The sequence below is a fragment of the Heloderma suspectum genome, chromosome 1 (genome assembly GCF_057233095.1).
Source record: "Heloderma suspectum isolate Gila_16-S chromosome 1, 16-S_ref, whole genome shotgun sequence".
NCBI lineage: Eukaryota > Metazoa > Chordata > Lepidosauria > Squamata > Helodermatidae > Heloderma > Heloderma suspectum.
In genome coordinates, this window is record NC_139458.1 from 274566964 (window position 1) to 274587211 (window position 20248).

At 44.6% G+C, this 20248-nt stretch overlaps 1 protein-coding gene across 3 annotated transcripts in view; it reads right to left on the reverse strand.

The window, feature by feature from the left end:
• The window catches only part of GRHL1 (grainyhead like transcription factor 1), a 74256-nt gene that overhangs the window by 33084 nt on the left and 20924 nt on the right, over window positions 1-20248 (reverse strand). For all 3 annotated transcript variants that reach the window (XM_084826660.1, XM_084826661.1, XM_084826659.1), the window contains exons 3-8: window positions 19248-19318; window positions 17398-17788; window positions 15471-15547; window positions 12648-12804; window positions 10600-10711; window positions 8724-8818 (exon numbers count right to left, since the gene is read on the reverse strand). In XM_084826660.1, coding sequence (XP_084682786.1) covers window positions 8724-8818; window positions 10600-10711; window positions 12648-12804; window positions 15471-15547; window positions 17398-17788; window positions 19248-19318 — 903 coding nt within the window. The remainder of the gene's footprint in view (window positions 1-8723; window positions 8819-10599; window positions 10712-12647; window positions 12805-15470; window positions 15548-17397; window positions 17789-19247; window positions 19319-20248) is intronic.

Here is a 20248-nt window from a genome sequence, read left to right on the forward strand (position 1 = left end):
CACACAATGGCAGTGAAATGCAACCAACTGACAGAAGAAATAGCTGGAGAAGTAACTTCTTCACCTCCACCTCCACTCCCACCCTCTGGGAACAACACACATATATGAGAGAAAGAGACAGAGATGGTTAGTGCATTCACACACACTCCTGTATCTTCCATGCTTTAGCTTTTGGGACGTTAAAAGATGTGAGGAAGGGAGTTAAAGAGCATGTTGTCTAGGCACCTGCCATTCTGAACCAATGAAGAAGATATCTCATGAAGAACAGCACCCGCTGCCTTCTCGCTTTGCCTCTTGGGATGTTTTTAGAGCTCTATTTATAGAGCTCCTCTATACACCTGTCCAAGTATTAACATCTGCTGAGGGGGCACTCCTTTGTGTCCCACCATTGGGAGCTGTGTACTTTATGTGGAGACACGAGAGAAGGCCTTCTTGACTGTGGTGGCCTGGTCACGGAATGCGCTCCCCTCAGAAGCCATCGTCAGTTGGTGCTGACGCTGGCTTCATTTTGGTGCCAAGTTAAGACCTGCCTGTTTACCCAAGCCTTTGCGTCTTATTGACTGTAGCTTGGTTTTAATTGAGCTACTTGGGTTATTAACGCTAACTTTATATTGTTGTGGTTTATGCTGAATCATTTTTATTATTGTACCCTGCCCGGGGGAGTACAATATATAGGGCAGGTTAGAAATATTTAAATAAATAAGAGTAATATGGGCCAGCAGCCAAAGGGCGGTGCCCTAATGCCAAGTACCTGGGGACCTGCGACTATGTTTGGGAATAGTGCCATAAAGCCGAGAGTGTAGCGGTGTTTTGTGTGGGGTTACAAAATGGTGGCAAAAGGATAGGTTATAAGATGCTGGGGAGGGATGGGATACAACAGAACCATGACCCATAGTGAGACTATGAGTCCCACTGTTTCCAACTAATTCACATTGTATTTCACCTTCCTGTTTCCAAACTCAGGGATGGGCTTCTCTGTTCATCCACACCCACAATACCTTTGAATTAATACCTTTCACCACATCCTGAAGTTCTAGGTTAACTGAATGAAGTTTGTCATAATTATATGGCTAAAATGTACACTACTTCTTAAAGGCATTTAATGCAAAAAACAACAACATCATTATTAGAAGAAATGTAAAAGATGTCACTCTAAGTGTGGGATTTTTAGCTGTTTCCTCCACCCTCTCCATGCACTGCACCACACAGGGCCTTTGTCAGAAAAAGGAAAAGAAAAAAAAGCAACAAGTCAAATGAACCATGCAATGAAAATTGTTGAAATTGGCTAGGACTCTTCCTGATAAGATCAGGGCTTTGGGAAAGAATTGCTGCTCTGTCTACAAGTAATCTGATCAAGAACCACTGTCAAATATATTCACTTCGAAAAGCAAGATAAGGTTAGATGGGAGACTTAGCAATCCAGAATACTTATGGGAAGTGATTTTTTGCATCTCACTCCTTTGTGAGAGTTACTAGATCAAAATTAAAGTGTGTGTGTGTGTGTGTGTGTGTGTGTGTTTTAAGCTGGGTACTTCAGGAAGAAAAAAGGATGTTCATTATGTTCTCCTATAGCAGTTTTTCCCAACCATGGGTCCCCAGATGTTGTTCGACTATAGCTCTCATCATCCAAGCCAGGATGGCAAACTGTCAAGGATGATGGACATTGCAGTCCAACAACATCTGGGACCCCAGGTTGGGAAAGGCTGTTTTACAAGATAGTGATTTTCTGAAATAAGCAATAGCCCTTAAAAAAAAAAAATGGGAGGGGACCACACTCATCTTTCCAAATCAGGCTTGCAAGCTGCATGCAGAAGACTCAAGTATAACCATTGAAATATGACTAACAGAGCAATCTGAATCCCTCCGATGGACAGTTGAGGGGGGTTAGGATGGGGCAGAAGCAATGGCTCCAGGTTTTTGTGGGCCCTCAGGCAAGATACCCTGAATGGGCCCCTGCTCTCAGTGACTCTACCTTTTCACCACCATTGTCACCAGCTGCTATTGCTTCTTATCCTCTTTCTCATTATCGCTATCATGTGCTTGCTTGACAAGCAGAGAGGGGGCTCTTGTCAGTGGGCCCCTGCTGGAGTATGGTCCCTTGGCAGGTGCCCGACCATGCCTACCCTTGATGCCAGCCCAGGGCATAAGTGTCCCACCACTGGAAGAGCGGAGCTCCACCAGCAAACTGGCATGTCCACACCCAAGGCCCCTGGTACACCGTGGAAAGCTCTGTGGATGTAGAAATACAATTGGATTCAGTGGGGGTGGGGGGTGGATGAAGACCAAAAACGACTGGAAGAAAAAGGGGGGGAACTGACCCATTTCTCGCTCCGGCTTGGTGGGAGCTCTGCCACAGATTCCTCCCCACACACAAACACACTTAGGATTGCTCTGTCTGACAGCAATCCCAGACCCACTTACCTGGGTGCATGCCCTATGGAACATAATGGCACTAACCCCTGAGTAGACATGTATAGGAATGCCATGTAAGATGTTCAGGAGCTTCCACGCACCACGTAGTTACCTATCCTTGCTTCTAGACATGTATCTACATGCCCTAATACCCCTGCCCTCAATCACTGTTTGGTAAGAAACACACACCCTCAAATGCATATTCTAAATTGACAAGTTGAGCAAGTTCGTGTAAAACATTTGCACATATGCTATTAATATGCACAATTACCTCAGAGTTTGCATGACACAGAATGTAGATTTTGCTGGTATAGAAGGTTTATGGTTGTTCTTGAAGTCTGCTACTGTGATTTAAATTATCTCAAGATGAGTTACTTGGCCACATTGCCTCTATTTGCTTTCCCTTTTAGGGCAACAGGTCTTGGCTCATTCTACCCGAGTGAGCATGGATTATTTAGAGCAGGGGTGTGAAACTTGTGGCCCTCCAGATGCTTTAGCCTACAACTCCTATCAGCCCTAGCCAACACAGCCAGTGAGGGATCATGGGAGTTGTAAGACAAAACATCTGGAGGGCCACAAGTTGCCCACTCCTGATTTAGGGGCATTCTGGGCTAATTTTCAAGATGCAGAAATGAAAAGGGACATTGCACTGCAACCTGTAGAAATGAGTTCCTATGGCTGCCAAATTTCATGAGACCCTCAAAGACCTAGTTCAACAAGAAGCTGCTATAAGGATTAAAACCATGCTTTAGGTTCTCATAGAGGTAACCTTGGTATTCAATGCCAGCTTCACAAGTCATGCCATTTTAGGCATCAGGTGCTGACACGCTGCCATTTGGGCTGGAAGGATAAACACATCAAGCTTACCCGGTGAGAAAGGAATATTTATTTAGCAATAAAGGCTTGGAACAGCTTCCACTGCCCATCCCCTAATCACCTCCTCCTTGGCCCACAAATCCTTCCTTAAAGAGTCCCCTGCCAAATTCAGCCATGAATGCCTTCCATTTCCTCCCTTCTGAACCATTGCCCAGCTAAAGAAAGGGCAACCGTCTTGACTCTCTCATGGCTTCAGAAGCACAGAAAGTAAAAGCTCAAGGTGGTGGGTGGGGAAGTCAGGAAAGTGGCATTCAAACACATTTCAACAGGGGGTCACCATCTCCCTACATGTCTGTAAGGGCGGACACCTCCCATGGCACCCTCAAGGTTTCTGGTCCCTCATTTTTAAAATTATTTTTAAAGATTTTTCAATTACTTTTTTATAATAAAGTAATATAATGTATATAAAGCACCATCATTATTTCCAGCAATGCCTCTGGGTCTCACGTGGGCATTCTTAGAAAATAAAAATGGTGGGTGGCTGGAGCCTGGCAGTCTATCTTGACAGCAGTTCTGTCCAGCCAACCACAAAAAGAAAAAGGTTGTCTGATCTGAAGGTGATAGGGTGCTCTGCGTGTGTGTGTTTTCCCTGTTGTTTTTTGGTGTGGTGTACTGTGGTGTGTTAGCTGGCTTGTTTGCTTGGCTTGGTGTGATACCTGTGTTGCCTGGTTTCATTTGTGTGTGTTTCTCTGAGCATCATTAGCTTGCTTTCTTTGAAATGAGTATTTTGTTGTGCCTTTTGGGGGCAAAGATGTGATTTGGCCTTTGCACTTCAGACTCCACCTCTTCCTTGTATTCAGATTCTTGGACAAGTTGCTTGTCTCCCAGCATCATCAGTTTGCCTTCTGTGAAATGGGTGTTGGGATAGAAAAAAATGGGTTCAGAAGAATGGTTTTGTGTTTTGGAGCTCAGAGCACCCCTTGTACATAGGTTCTTGGGAGTGATACTTTTCTTTTAGCTTCACCAGTTTGCTTTTGGGAAATGGGTGTTTTGTGACTAGCCACGCCCACCACGGCAGCCATTTTGTGACAATGCCCATAGAACTCTCAAAACCCCAAATGTGCCCATTGGCCCAAAAGGTTGGGCACCCAGGTCTTCAGTATGACTAAAACTGGATTATTCCAAGCTATTACTATCTGGCTCCCATTTGGAGTTATCTTCAGTCAACGCGAGGTTGTGGCCTACAACTGGTTGCTGTTAAATACAGGCTTGGTCTACATACACTTGCAGGGAGTGATACAGGGAGGATAATGATGATGTAATAACTTGATGTTATGATTGATGATAGGGGTGTATAAAAGCTATGCATGGTGTGCAGAAAGAAGAATAGTTCTCCTTCTCTCATAATACTAGAACTCAGGGGTCATCCCCTGAAGCTGAATGGTGGGAGATTCAGGATGGACAAAAGGAAGTACTTGTTCATATAGCACATAAACTGTGGAATTCGCTACTGCAAAATCTGGTGATGGCTGCCACCTTGGACAGCTTTAAAAGAGGATTAGATAAATTCATGGAGGATAAGGCTATCAGCGGCTCCTGGTCATGATGGCTATATATTACCTCCAGTATCAGAGGCAGTATGTTCAGGGAAATCCTCCTATTGCATTCATGTCCTGCTTATGGATTTCCCAAGGGTATCTGGTTGGCTACTGTGTAAACAGAATACTAGACTAGATAGGCCTTCAGTCCGATCCAGCAGGGTTCTTCTTATGACTTCTATAGGATACTTTTCCTGGCATGTTCCAAGTGCTTCACCTGCATCTTGGTAATCTTATGAAGAGCTCTGTAATATAGGCCAGTATCATTATCCCTGTGTTGTAGATGAGGATGGAGGGAGATGAGTCTGAGAGAAAGTGGCTTAACTAAGGTCAGCTGGAGAACTGAAATGAAGCAGAGATTTCAACCAGGGAATTTCAGGTTATGGCTCATGCATTTAAACATTATGGTGATATGCCAAAATGATTTAGAGAGATTCAGGGCCGAAATCATAAACACCTTTGCTGGAGAGTAACTTCTGCTAAACTCAGTGGGACTTGCTTAGGATTGCCCTCTCAATCATGTAGTATAGCCCCCACCAATGCTAGGGTCCTGTTATAAACAGGGCTGGATCAAGCCCAGGATGGGCCCTGGGGCTAACCTTCTGTAATGGGAGCCCTGCTCTGCCCCCAGTACTGAACTCACACATGACCTTTGTGCATACACGTACACACACAATCAACAATGTGCAATAATGATGCAAAAACATTTCTCACTACATATTTTAATAGAAATCATCTTCCATGCTTTCCTGGAAGCCAATGACTAATCTCTCTTCCATAGTAGAGAATTCAAATAGAAACACAAGCTTCCCCTTTTACATCATACAACACACAGACACAGAAAACAAACACACATCTAAGCTCTTTCTCTTTCACACACACACACACACACACACACACACACACACACATGAAAGCGACATAGACTGACTCACTGCTCCACTGAGACACAGCAGCCCAACTGCACACAAACCCACAGCCAGTGCTGGCCCAGGACATTTTCCAGCCTGAGGAGGGCCAGAAAATGCCTCTGATTTTTCACTGGATGATCTGGGTCAGTCACAGTATTATTGTGACTGTATTATTGTGTGCAATTCACTTGCATGTGCAGTAGAGACAAGATGCATCAAGGTACCCCATTTGGAAATTTCTCTTAAAGACCCTGGGGAGGAAGCCTTAAGACTGACACCAACACTTATAACTCATACGAAACATTCAAAATGTGAAAAGCATCCACTTGCTTCTATGACCCACGCATATGCCTCTATCTTCAGCATGAACATCAAGTCATATTATCAGCAAAAACAACTAAGGGCACAATCCTATGAATGTTGAGATGGGAAAAAAAGTCTTACAACTCCCAGCATTCCCCAGCCAGTAGTACATTGGGAGGGGGGGACTGTAAACACTGAGGTTAGAAGGAAATTAAATGCAGAAAGTATTTAATGACGGAAAATACCCTTCTTTTCATTATATACTTTACAACTCATCCCCACAGCTACATTTCATTATAAACAAAAATCAAAACAAATCCAGCCTACTTTGCAGTGCTGACGTAACCTGCAGTCAGCCACAGTGCCGCCACCAGTGCCCCCCCACACACACACACAAAGGGTGTAATGACAGATCTTATTTACATTGGCAGGATTTTTAATGTTTATAAACACAATTAAAAAAATAACTCCGATTTTTTATTTTTTGCATGACGTTAGACTTGAGCTAGAAATGAACTCCTGTCATTCCTACTACCCATTGTTGAGGGCTGGATATGCTACTGCCCAGTCACTGCTACATTAAAATCCTGGGTTTCCCCTTGTTTTCTATGGGTGGTAATCACTTTTCCATGAGGGTAGGCCAAAAAAGGAGGAGGGGGCTCAAAATGAACCAGGATGTCCCTTCTGCAGACAAGTGGTCACCCCAACTTATCTCTATGGCCAAATGTTGATCACAGCTGCTGTTGATCACTCATTGGCTAAACACACTGAAAGGTGATAGCAAGCTCACTTGTCACAAAGCGACTGGACTGTGCTTGAACTTTTTGGCTTATATCTTGGGTTCCACAAGGACTAGAACCTTGCTCTTTTTTATTTAAAAATGGGAATCTGGGGTAGTTAGTGGGCACCCTGAGATGTTGGCCGGGGGCTACAGCCCCCTTAGCCCTGTGGTTAATCTGGCTATGGTTATAAAAGCCTCCAGTAGCGTTCAACTGTGACACCAACAAGGATCCATCTAACCCTGGTTTAATAGAAGCAGAATTATCAGCATTGTCAAGGAAATCACACTCTGAACATGAGATCCTGAGTAATGTTGGAAAGAGCTCCGGCAGGCCAGAAACAGAGATGTATGCCTACACCCTACAGCATTTATATTAATTTCTCCAATATACCACCCCCTGCCTCGCCAAGCTACACAAGAGGCCTGGTCCACACCAGGATAAGGTGCTGGTGGTTGTAGACTTTTAAAATTAACTGTAGCACCCCAAACAGCAGATTTTAATGCTCCCCTGTTCTTAAGAACATAAGAAGAGCCCTTCTGGATCAGAACAAGGGTCCATGTAGTCAGAATTCTGTTCACACAGTGGCCGACCAGCTGTCAACCAGGGAACCACAAGCAACAGCTCCCTCCCCTCCACCCCCATGTTCCCTAGCAACGGGTGTACATAGGCTTACTGCCTCTGATACTGGAGATAGCATAGAGGCATCAGGACTAGCAGCCGATGATAGCCTTCTCCTCCAGGAATTTGTCTAACTCCCTTTTAAAGCCATTCTTAAGCAAACAAAAACACTCCCTCCAAGAAACTAGCACATCAGTGTGAGGGCTGGTGTGCTGATTGCTGTTAAGTATTTTACATGGGATGATATTCAGAAATGGTAGCCCCTCATATGTGCTATGTGAAACTGTGTAGTCTGGACTATTCTCTATACATACCACAGCATGAGGTACAATAACCTGATGCCATCCAGATGCGTTGAACTACAACTCCCATAGCTGGCTGGGGGATGGTGGCAATTGTTGTCCAACACATCTGGAGGGTACCAGCTTGGAGGAAGCTGGGTATAGTCCATTACTTGGTTGCGATAGTGAGACTCCTGGCAGGGCATTCATTGGACAGCCACAAATGACTGGGGTCACCAGGAAAGAAGGGAAATGTAGTTCCCATGGTACCTGACATCTCTAGTAGTTCATGACAGGGTCTTGGGCCTAAGAGAACTGGAACCTCTTCAAATTTGGACATCTTCAAACAGAGGACTGTCCACTGCCAGCTCACAAAACAGAGGATTCTCCTCTGTAAAGTAGGGCATCTGGCCACCCAAATTTGCAACACGAAGCCAAACCACCACTTGAGAAAACTTCCTCGAAGCAGCACAATCCTCTATTATACTCTCTAGTGACTTCTGCATAACAAACGGAGACTCAAAGGTGACTCAGTAAGTCTCATATGCAAGGCCACTTTGATGGAGGAGATGGACCGTTTGCAGAGGGATACAAGTTCCAGCCTGCAAACACACCTGTGTTTAAACTTAGGTGGCTCAAACCTGTGTGTTTGAATAGGTGCAGCAGTCTGAGATCCTGACAAAGTGCCAGACAGTTGGAAAGGCACTGAAGGGGCCTGCTGCGCTTTCCTAGTTCTTCTCCTCACCACGCTTCTGTGTCGAACCAAGTGTGTGTGTGTGTGTGTGTGTGTGTATATATATAAAACAAGAGTCAGAAAAGGGCCACTTTCTTCCCTTCCTGTCACTTTCATTATCCACCAGCTTCAGAACTTTGTATTCAAGCAACTTTCCTAACTCAAAAGCAGAAACAATCTCGTTATATGCTAACTGACAACATCAAAAGACATCCCTTTCTTTCCTTATGTATTAAAAAGAGTCAGGAAAGATAAGCCTGGGCACATACCTTAGCTTCATCATTAATGTCCCAAGTGAAGGAGATGGCATTGTAGGCTATCTCCTCAATGTTACTGATGGTGTTGAAGCTTTCCTTGTAGTCAGCTGTTGTCAACAGGGAGAAAACACACACATCATGGTATATTACTCTATTGATCATGCACATAAAACAGACCTGTGTCAATGCACCTTTGTCCGGCCTGGAGTGGCAGTGTCTTCTGCACTGCCTTATGGAATGTTAAAAGCAACAACACTAAAATGTGCCTGTGGGCACCTCTTTAATAAGGGATTTTTTAAAAAAAGTAAGTGTAAATATCAGGAAATTAAACAAAAAAGTTCTAAAGAAGAGAGAGAGAGAGAGAGAGAGAGAGAGAGAGAGAGAGAGAGAGAGAGGAGACACCTGCTACTTTTGCCGTGCCTTGTGATTTTGTTTGAGAAATGTCACCCTGCATAGCAAGGATATTATATACTTTTCATAAAAACTCCTTTAATAATAAAGGGTGATTTGCATGCGCGCCTGCCTTTTAAGTGCCAAGTGATTAATCCCCACTTTTATTCACAGAAGGAAAGGGCTGGGACTGCAACCCAGCCTTCCAACCCAAGGCACCTGGAAGCTGGCCAGTCACAGCTTGGCTGTAGGCAAGTGGGTATCTGCACTGTCATCTTTCATCTCCCTGCCCCAACTGTACCTGGGGCTTGCCTTGTGCCAGAGACTCACCTCAGACCTGGAACCTGTTTTGCAACATCAGAGCTCACCTTCAAACATCTGAGCAATAAGCAATAACAGCTTTGCTCATGTGCGGAGTGCTTTTCCCTCCACACTGAGTAACCGCAACTAATCCATACACAGTTCGGATTAGGGGCGAAGAGACTCCAGAGCAGAGGGGATGAACTACAGGCAGGCTTAAGGCCTGAACACCTCTCCCTTCAGGAACTGACTCTGCTTCCTTGGGAGGAGGATGGCAGAAATGGGGGAATATAACAAGGGTGTTGGGTTGATTATTAGCTCTGAAAAACAGGGATCAAAGCTCACAGTGAGACTATTCAAGAAGTCTGCATCATCCACACAAGACAAAAACAAAAGTGGGCAAAACACACACTAGCAGTGACAAAGGCAGCTCAAACCTAAGACAGCAATACCCAACCTCTGTTTGAGCGATGCAGCAGTCAGCTTTAAAAACAAGAGAACAAAAACCTGAAACCTGTCCCAGAAACCATGGGCGCCTAGGAAGCTGCCTTATATCGAGCCAGACCATTGCTCCGTCTAGCCCAGGAGTGGGCAACTTGGGGTCCTCCAGATGTTTTGGCCTACGGTTTCCATCAGCCCTAGCCAGCATAGCCAATGGTGAGGGATGATGGGAATTGTAGGACAAAATACCTGGAGGGCCACAAGTTGCCCACCTCCAACCTAGCCCAGGATCGCCAACAGTGACTGGCAGCAGCTCTCCAGGGTTTCAGGCAGGAGTTTTTCCAGCCCTACCTGGAGATGCCGGGGATCGAACCTGGGACCTTCTGCATGCAAAGCAGGAGCTCTACCACTGAGCCACAGTCCCTTCCTACCCTCTTGGATTAAGCTACCTGCAACGCCCACTGCAAGTTAAACATTCTGCTACCCAGTTGTGGAGCCTGACCTTGGGCAGGCACTAATTGGGGTATTAGTGCCCACCCAAAAGTATCCTGCTTATTTGTTTAGATCTATAGTCCTCCCTAACCCAAAAGGAGAGGATGCCCAATAATATTTCTCACCTCACCCAAAACTGAAGCCATGTGGGAAAACTGACTCAAGATGGCCCTGGGCTGATGGGAAATGTGCAGTAAGAAAAAGGAACAGAGGACTGAAACCTGCCAAGGGGAGCTTTGGCACCTGCAGCTGAAGAGCTTCTTACCTATGTCAATGCACCTTTGTTTGGCTGTGTGCTGCCTCGAGTGCCAGTACTTCCAGTGCCTGAGTTGATCCTCTCTTGTTTTGTCTTCAGCAAATACAACCATGATGACACTCTTCAAAAAAGTGGGGAAGGGAGAGAGAGGGACAGGAGAAGAGACAGAAAGTCTTAATTGACAGAAAGGCCAGCGGGTTTTTGGCAGAGTCCCTTGGTTGAGGGTGGCGGGTTATCCTTGGCTTAACCTTAGCAATACCGCCAGGCCAGCCTTTTGTTAAGCTGAAGTGTGGACAATGCTCCTCGGGCCTAACCAATACTTCAGCCCTAGCAGCCTGCACACCTCCACAGTAAGATGCAGTTTGCTTTTGCAGTCTGCACACTATGGGTGGGGTGGTGAAGAGAACTTCCCAAGATCGGAAGGACACCTTGAATCAGCAGCAGCTTCCTGACAGCTAATAGTGTGGGCAGAGAGACAAGAGCAAGAGAAATGGCAGAATTCCCTCTTGATCTGCTGGCATACAGAGCAACGTCAGAAACAGCTTTTGAGAGATTGGAAAACGGGGGGCAGGGGGACACTGGGACAAGAGGCCTTGGGCCTGACAGAAGTACATCAACTGCACTTACATAAAGGCTACTCATTTCCCAGAGACAGCCTAAGACAGCCTTCCCCTACCTGGTGCCCTCCAGATGTTTTGGGCTACAAGTCTCATTATCTCTGATCATCAGCCATGCTGATGGGATTGCAATCAAAAATGTCTGGAGGGCCCCAGGTTGGGGAAGCCTGACCTAAACTAAGGCATTTAGTACTCAAGGCAAAAAAAAAACACCCATATGGTAGTAATAATATAATAACTGAACACTTTGCTGCCTTTTAATGGTACTCCAAGATCTGCCACTTGAGGAAGTACCCCTCACTAGCTAATGATAGGCATAATCCTGCCCTTTTCTGAGGCTGTTCAGCATAAAGTTCTTCTGCAGAGGTGTAGAAATAAACTCACCCTTTTATGCAGGTAGCTACCAGGACTACAGATATACTCCTGAAGTAGGAACCCAGTTTAACTTCAGACTGTCAACCACTTATGTATTTTAGTCAGTAGCCTATCACTTTAAAAAACAAAACAAAATCCAAGCTAGCGAAGCAATGGAATCTTGTTGTTCATGATACTATACATCATTCATGGGTGTATCTGTGTGCGGGTCATGTGTGAATTGAGAGAACAGTGCAGAAAGTAATTACACCTCAGCTTGGTCTACTTAACGGAGCTACTGTGACGATCATGAGAAGAGAACTATTAATATCCTGTACACTGAGAAACTGTTACAGTAACTTGGATTAATAGCGCATCATGCCAGTCAGCTGTTTTTCTCAACTTAGAAACATAAGAATTTTTTGTCAAACATGACACTATATGAACAGGTTTTCTCCAGATCAAGAAATGCATGAGGGTGGTTTATACATCATCTTCCCAATGCAGATGGACCAAGATTAAAAATCTTAAATTTATTCAGTGAACAAATAATTAAAATGCACTGACAAAAATGACCCATATTTTAAATCAGGAGTCGGCAACGTGTGGCTCTCCAGATGTTTTGGCCTACAACTTCCATCATCCTTCTCCACTGGCTAGGGCTGATGGAAATTGTAGGCCAAAACTTCTGGAGAGCCACAAGTTGCCCACCTTTGTTTTAAACAAACACTATTGGTTTTTCTCCTTTAAAACCACCGCCACCACCCTATTGTTCACTGATGTGCTTTGAAATTATAAAGTACGTGTACTCAGGAACTCTTAAATGAAGGTGTAACCATTGATCCTAAGTATGCACTCGTTCTTAAAAACATAGGAAGTGAGTTGCTGGATCATACCAAGGTCAATCTAGTCCATTATCATTATTATTACAGCAAGAATCCTAGCAACCAGCAGACTTGAGCTAGTCCATAAGAAATTTGCCAGCAGGGCCCCGGGTGACTATCTCCGTTCTGCTCATCCGAAATACTAAACAACCCCTCTGCCACCAGCTTCTGCTCCCACATAGTTTCTGGAGTGGCAACTCACTCGAACTTTACTGATGGGTTGATGGATTCCTTCGCCACCGCTAATTTCCTTCAGTGTAATGGGATAAAACTGGCCCTTGTTTAGGTAAGTCATTGTATTATCTCCTGGCTTCTGCCGGAGCGATTTGGAAGCTTCCAGCATGTATTCAAAGTTGTTCCTGAAAAGTCAGAAGGGGGAGATTGATCAGGCAATTCCATCTGGAAAGAACCTAAACATAAAACCAATGTGCCAGATATAGAAAATAGAGAATGGATCATGGATCTGGCTACTTGCCCATCCCCCCCCCCAAGCCTTTGGCTGTCCTTTTCATATATTTTTTTTAAACTGCCATTCTAAATCCTGCCGACTCAGAGAATCAGTAAGAAAGGTCTCTCATCTTATGGGCACTTCTTAAGTTATGCTTTTCCTTCATGGAAAAACACCTCTGACTCCAGAGTAGGCAAAAGGTTGCAATCTGCATGTAGATCACTACAGAGGATGACTTATCCATCTGTCAGTCACATTTATATCAGGCCATCCTACGAAGAGCTCAGGTTGGCATGTTTGGGGCTATCCCTTCTTATCATTAATCACAACACACCCATGCAAAAAGAACATAAGAAGAGTCAAGCTGCATCAAACCAGTATCTAGTCCAATATTCTGTTCCCACAGTGGCCAATCAGGTGCCCCTCATGGGAAGCAAACAAAAGGCACTCTTCTGCTCATGTCCTCCAGCAAGTGCTGTTTAGAGACATGCTGCCTCTATTGCTAGAGGCAATATAAGATGTTGGAGGTCTGTTTGTTAATAAGTATGGTGTTGTATTGGCTTTAATTGATTTACATGTTTTTATTGAAGTTTTATATAAACGTTTTAGCCATTTTTTTGTATTTTAAATGTATTTTAATATATATTATAATGCATTCTGTGAACTGCTGAGATATTTTTAAATACGTTCAGCAGTATAGACATCTACTAAATAATACATTATTTTTATGTATTTAGTACATTTCTAATCTGCCCAACAGATAATGTTCTCTGGGTGGATTACAAACACTAAGAAACTAAAATGCCACTATAAAACACAGGTAAAAATATAAAATGCAACATAAATATTTAAAAGAATAAAATACAATATAATGCAAAATCAATAAAACAGCCATAATAACCTTGAACTAGGTTATATAATACAACAACAACAACAACGCCATTATGACTAGCAGCCTGTGACAGGCTTATCCTCTATGATTTGTTTAATCCCTTTTAAAGCCATCCACACTGGCAGCCATCGCTACATTTTGTGGTAGCGAATTCCATTGTTTAACTATGTGCTGTGTGAAGAAGCAGGCTAGACTGAGACAGTGACTTGCTCAAGATCACCCCAGGATGTTTATTGGCTAGTCAGGGATTTGAATACAGGTCTGCCGGTCCAAGTCATCTACTGTGTTTGACACTGCTTCATGTGCTTATGAAGTGGTCATAATAATATTTAACAGTTGTGTAACACTTTCAGGTGTTCAAAGCTATTCACATCCATTACCTAGTTATAATCCGTACAACAATCTTGTAAGGTAAGTCAGCATTATTATCCCCCAAATTACAGATGAGGAGGCTGGGGGGGGGGTTGCCTAAGGCCCCCTGGGGGGGGTTGCCTAAGGCCCCCTAGAGAGTTCATGGCAGAGACAAGATTTGAACCAGGGACTTCCCGATTCATAGCTCATTCTCTTAGCCGCTACATGACACTGGTTTAGAAAAGGGGACCAAATATAGTTGCACTGGCCCCTCTGCTTCTTCTGGCAAGTCCATACCACAGGTACCCAAACCTGCCATGAAGACTTTGCTACTGGATTTTAAATGTGAAACTGGGGAGGAAAGGTACCTTATTTTACCAAAGGACTCTCCGGAGTACATGCTTCTAATTTAGCACAAGAGCACTTAAAATGAGAGTGCAGAAAGTTGCCATGCCCTGGTTGGCAACTCATTTTTAGACAGGGGGCAGCTGAACTGAGCCAGGGCTGGACAACCCTGGCACCATCAGCTGACTCACTCCCAAGTGAGCAGAATCCTGGGCAGAGGGCTCTTTCAGCCCCTCAAGCGCGTGAGTAAAAGAAGCTTTGGAAGAGGTCTTCTCTTATTGTTTCCCCTCAGCTGCTCACCCCGATTTGCCTGCATGGGAATCTGGAGCCAAGATATAGAGGGGAAGGCTCAACAAACCTCTGTTGGTCACCCAGGCTGGGGATGAGGGGCAAGCGAGTCATTTGCCTGACTTGGAAGCAAGCAGCCAAGATGCTTCATACAAGGGAAGTCTTTTGAAAGAAAGATCTGTGTGGCAGGCCCAGATGGGAAGCCCTGGACCCTAAGTCACCACTTGCCTAGTCTTCACCTAAAGCAGCCTTCACCAACCCAACACCTGCCAGAGGAGTTCGATGACAACCTATCACTCCCAGCCGTGGGAGCTGTAGTCCAACATGCTTGAAGGGTGCTGCATTGAGGAAAGCTGTCCTACAGGTGGCTAGCAATAGAAGTATGTCTCTTTCCAGGTTCCAATGTCCACTCAGCCATGAAGCTCACTGGGTGACTCTGGGCCAGTCACTGACTCTCAGCCCAACCTACCTCACAGGGTTGTTGAGAGGATAAAATGGAGAGGAGGAGGACCATGTTAGCCGCCTTGGGTTCCTTGCAAGAGGAAAAAAGGCGGGGTATGAATGTAATAATAAAAATAAAAGAAATACATTTCGTAAACAGAACATAGGCAAGAGATCAGAGCAAAACCAAAGTGTGCCAAGTCAAGCCCTGCCATGCATCAGAGGTAGATCGCTTCACAATCTGAAGGATAAGAGATTACCCGGAAATACTCTCAAACACGTAGTCTTCGGAATTCATGTTGGCCATCCGGAGGTTCAGTTCAGCAGGGAAGAAAACCTGGAAATGTTAATAATCATTGTTTCAGACCTAGGTGGCAGATTTATAAGGAGTCTTGAGCCCCAAATTTATCATTAAGATACTGTGCGCAACCCTCTACTTGGCATGCACATCAAAGCAAGCCTACACAAGTTGAAAGGGGGGGAGGAGTGTAGCTCAGTGTGATACAGCACATGCTTTGCATGCAGAAGGTCCCAGGTTCAATCTCTGGCTTCTCCAGATAGGGCGAGGAAAGAATCCTGCCCGAAACCCTGGAGAGCTGCTGCCAGTCAGTGTCAACAATTCTGCGCTAGATGGACCCAGGGTCTGACTCATTATAAGGCAGCTTCCTATGTTCCTAACTAGGTAGCCCCATAGATCCATGTCTACTCAGCATTCCAACATCTGGACAACCTAAAACAAGGACATTGAACCAGTTTCAGTCCAAGGGCTGAATTCAATTTTGGATAAACTCTCAAGAGCCACACTGCAGTGGTGGGTGGGGCCAAAGGCCAAGGTGGCGGGGCCCAAATACCAACAGTGCCAGCTTCAAGTTCTTTCTGCCAGTCACTAAGCCTTAGGAGAGGCATTTCAGCCTTTTAGAATGGGGAAAAAAGTGCACAGAAACTAGCAAACCACCAAATGCTCACTGGTTGGGGAAAGTGAGCAGGGACAGGGAAAGGGAGTAGAGTTATCTAGGTAACCCTGGAGGACTGGATTTGGTCCTGGGGCTGAGGTCCTGTACCCCTGACATATGGTTAATATTTAACCGAGCAATGTTTAACCGAGGCTGTCTTGTCTCAATTCCTGTTTCTCTCAGATTTTGTTGTAAAGATAAATAAAACCAAATATTCTGCCAAGGCTCCAGGTTCACAGTAAGGCATGCAAACTGCAAAATGTTATGCACCAGTACATATTCATTTGCACAGTTTATTCCAAAGACAGACTGTGATTCTTTAGCATGGCATTTGGATTTCTTTCAGGAACTGTAAAGAAGAAGGAGAAAAAGCGGGGGGCGGGGGAGCTTAGCTCCTCTAATACATATATTTGTACTGGATACCCAGTGATTTGGAGATATTTGCACTTCAGTCCAGCTAGTTCTTTCTGCGATGCTGTGTTGGAAACAGACTTTTTTACACACACACACACACACGGTGTATGTCTTTCAGCCTTGCCAATATTATTGCCACCACACATTCAAGCAGAAGGAGCAATCTCCTGTAACGTGAGCCCTGCATTTTTGCTAGTGATTTCATATTGTATAGTAGTCACTTTTGTTCTAAATGTAGTACCTTATACCCATAGGCTCTTCTGAGAAAATCTTCTATTTCTAATCTACCTGGATTGAGATTTCAGGTTTACATAAGAATTAAGTAGGAATCTGATATCCATGCACAGATTAGGGAGTACACACTATTATGCTTCTACTAGTCATGGGGAGGGCCACTGGAAATTGTATTCAGCAACTTGTCTGGCTTCTGGGATTGACCAGTGGTGCAGAACAGCCTTAAGGACTAGAAATTTAGGACATAATACCCATAGGTTAATTCTGAGAAAATATTCTATTTCTAATCCACTGACAATTGCTTTTTATTTTTAAAAGCATTTACAGTATAGTCCCATGTAAGTCTACTTAGAAGTAACTTCTACTGAGTTCAATGGGACTTAATCCCAGATAAGTGTGCACAGGATTGCAGCCACAAGGATTGATTTTCAAAATGCCCTGGAAGCCAAATTCCATGGCCAACACTATGTTCTGTGGCTTTTCTGTGCTTCCCTGGCAAACACAGCCCTATTGCATAGCACCAGCTGTGTGCCAAGCACATTACAGAGCATCAAATGCAAAAAACCATGGATGGCTGCTTCTGTACCTCTTGCACTCCTTCTTTAAAAGACTCCGAGAAGGTGGAATCCGGAGTACGCCGCTGGGAATTCTGAGGCTGGGCATTAGAGCTAAACTGGTCAGCGTTGAGGCTCCTGTCTAGCACCACCACCCGGTCAGGTGCCTCTGGGTGATAGACGGTCGGGGGGATGCCCACAGTAAAGCTGTGCGACTGAGTTTCCGTCTTAATTGAGTGCGTGGGCATGGAAGCGATGGAAACAGTGACAGTTGTATCTGGAGTTGTCAGGTGGCCCCTTTTGTCAACACCCATTTGGGATGTGTGCGGAAGAACAATATTCAGAGGCATGTTTTTCAAGACTTGGACTCGGTTCTCCCCGGCAGAAATGAGTGGCGGTTCCACCATGTTTGGCATGCTGTTCCTAAACAAACAAGATATTTGATTAGGGGCAGAGTAAGCGCTGTGAGCATCAGTTTCCAAAATGAGAAGCACTGGAGCTTAAGCCTGACGGAGGTCACTCCCCTACCCCAGAAGGATTTCCCTATTGCCTTCAATGGACAAGAAGCATGTTGAGGTTACACACTGGTGAGAGAGAAACTATTAATGCTTTAAAAGCATTGTTACACATCAATGTTATGATGCAACCATTCTCATCTAAGCTGGTGCCCACCAGATGTGTTGGACTGCAACTCCCATCATCCCTAGCCCTGGAACACTTTTAATAATGGAGTGTTCAGAGTTACTTATTCCTTGGTTAGCTTAAATGTGCATACATCCACATGCATGCGCACACACACACACACAGCCAAAGTCTACCAATCTATCCATATGGGAATAAACACAATCACTGTCCTCAAGGGAGCTAAATTTGAAGCTGAGCAAGTAGCTGGCGGTCACATTCACCCTCCTCTCCTTCCCCACACAAGTACTATTAATGTGTTCCTGGCAACTCTGGCCTCTCAAAAAAAAGGGGAGGGGACTTGAAAATTTGGTTGCATCCAATGTTAGACTAACTTAAATGCCATTCATTTCAATGGGTCTGCTCTAAGTAGGACTAACATTGGATATGGCCCTAACTCTATACCTCCAATTGTCAAGTTAAGATAATTTGACTGACAATGTTTCTGGCCACTTGGATGATGTCTAGTCTTTGAGCTTTCCTTGGGCTAAACTACATGCTATGTTAAATATGCAGCACGCAGGTGATCCTAACTTTCTCCTTTTTTACCTTCAATTAAGTGTGCAGGGCCTTGATCCAGATCAGGATCAGAATGTGCAGGAAGGGGAGGTTTAAACCTTGCCACCAAGCCACTCCCCCCCCCCCGCCTAAACTTGTGTTTCCCCCACCCACCTTGTGCAGGGGCTAAAGAGAGGGAGGAAACTTTAATTGGTGTCAGTGGAGGTTTTTTCTCCCTCTTGTAAGTCCCTACTCAGGTCAGGGTGTGTGTGAATTTAGGTGGGGGGAGTAGCTAGGTGAGAAGGTTTAAGCCTCCCTACCCATGCATGCTGGTCTAGATCAGGGCCCTGTGGGCTGACTGGAAATTTAAAAAAAGGAAGTAAGGATCATCCACACACTATGTATTAAATGTAGCATGTAATTTATCCCCTAGGATTCCTCCTCCTCCTGGGCATGCTCAGTCCTCCCTGTCTATCTTGATAGGCCTGCCGTTAGGCCAAGGGCAAGAGTGAATACCGCTGGCCAAGTTGCATTCACATCACATCTGTCAAGACTCAAACTTGAAGTGACTTTGGGAAGATGCTCTGACAGAGACTGAAAAACAAATCCTGATTTAATTTTTAAAATTTGCTCCCCTTTTTTAGGAGGGATGCTGAGCATAGAGTGGATTTTTTAAAATGCATTTCAAGGCTGAATACTGAACCTTTTGCCATGATCTTGATCAGGATGATCTACATCTGGTTTCACTGCTGATGCTCTCCTTTCCCGGGGAACCTTGAATGTAGGAAAAATTAAAATAATCAACTGAAACCTATTAGCAGGACATTATATAAGCACATTTTCTTTAAATTTTAAGTATTACCAAAGAGCAATGGAAAAAAACATATACGCATTACCTAATATTGAAGGGAAGAGGCATTCAGCTTGGGACTGTCTCCAGAGAACAACTTGACTTGCTGTCTGAGAGTGAGAGATCATCTAAGTCACAGAACTGCTTCTTAACCAGGTTTAGGATCAGGCCAAAGCTCCCTGCCCAGCGCACCATGACTGGGATTAAGACTGTGAGCTCTCTGCAATTCAGATGAGTTGTGGAGAAGTGCCCATCTTCATCTCCAATGTAGCATGCTGGGTGAGAAGGTTTAAACCCTGTGGTGTAGCGGAGCCAGGACTCACAGGGTCAAAACACCAGGACCTTTTGATTAGCAGGGATGATGGCGTGATCTGACACCCCACTCAGACATCCCTGTTTTCTCTGCGCTTAGCTGCAGTCCTTGCAATCCTTGGGCAGAAATGGATTTTCCCCAGCAACACTATGTTGTGAGCTATGTCTGTTGTAATGCAGAGTGTTTTGGGGGTGGCTTGGTCTTGAATGGGCAATTAAGACCCCTGAGCTTGACAAAAGACCTGTTTGATGGAGATGAAAACTGCTAGAATTGCTTTATCAATTTTGAGATAAAATGTTTCTCCTTGGTGCTGGGAAAATAAACTCCTGAAAAATCTTGAGCTGGTAGTTTAATGTTGTTTGGGGACATGTTCTGTCCCTCTTTCACCCCTTTCTCATACAATCTCAGGTCTCTCCAGCCTACATCCACATGCTAACCACGACACTGCCCCTTGCCAGCTCACTATTCTGTGACTGCCAGCTCATCCAAATACATTGGGCATTATGCCATTACTGCTGCTCTTTTGTGTGTATATTCTCTC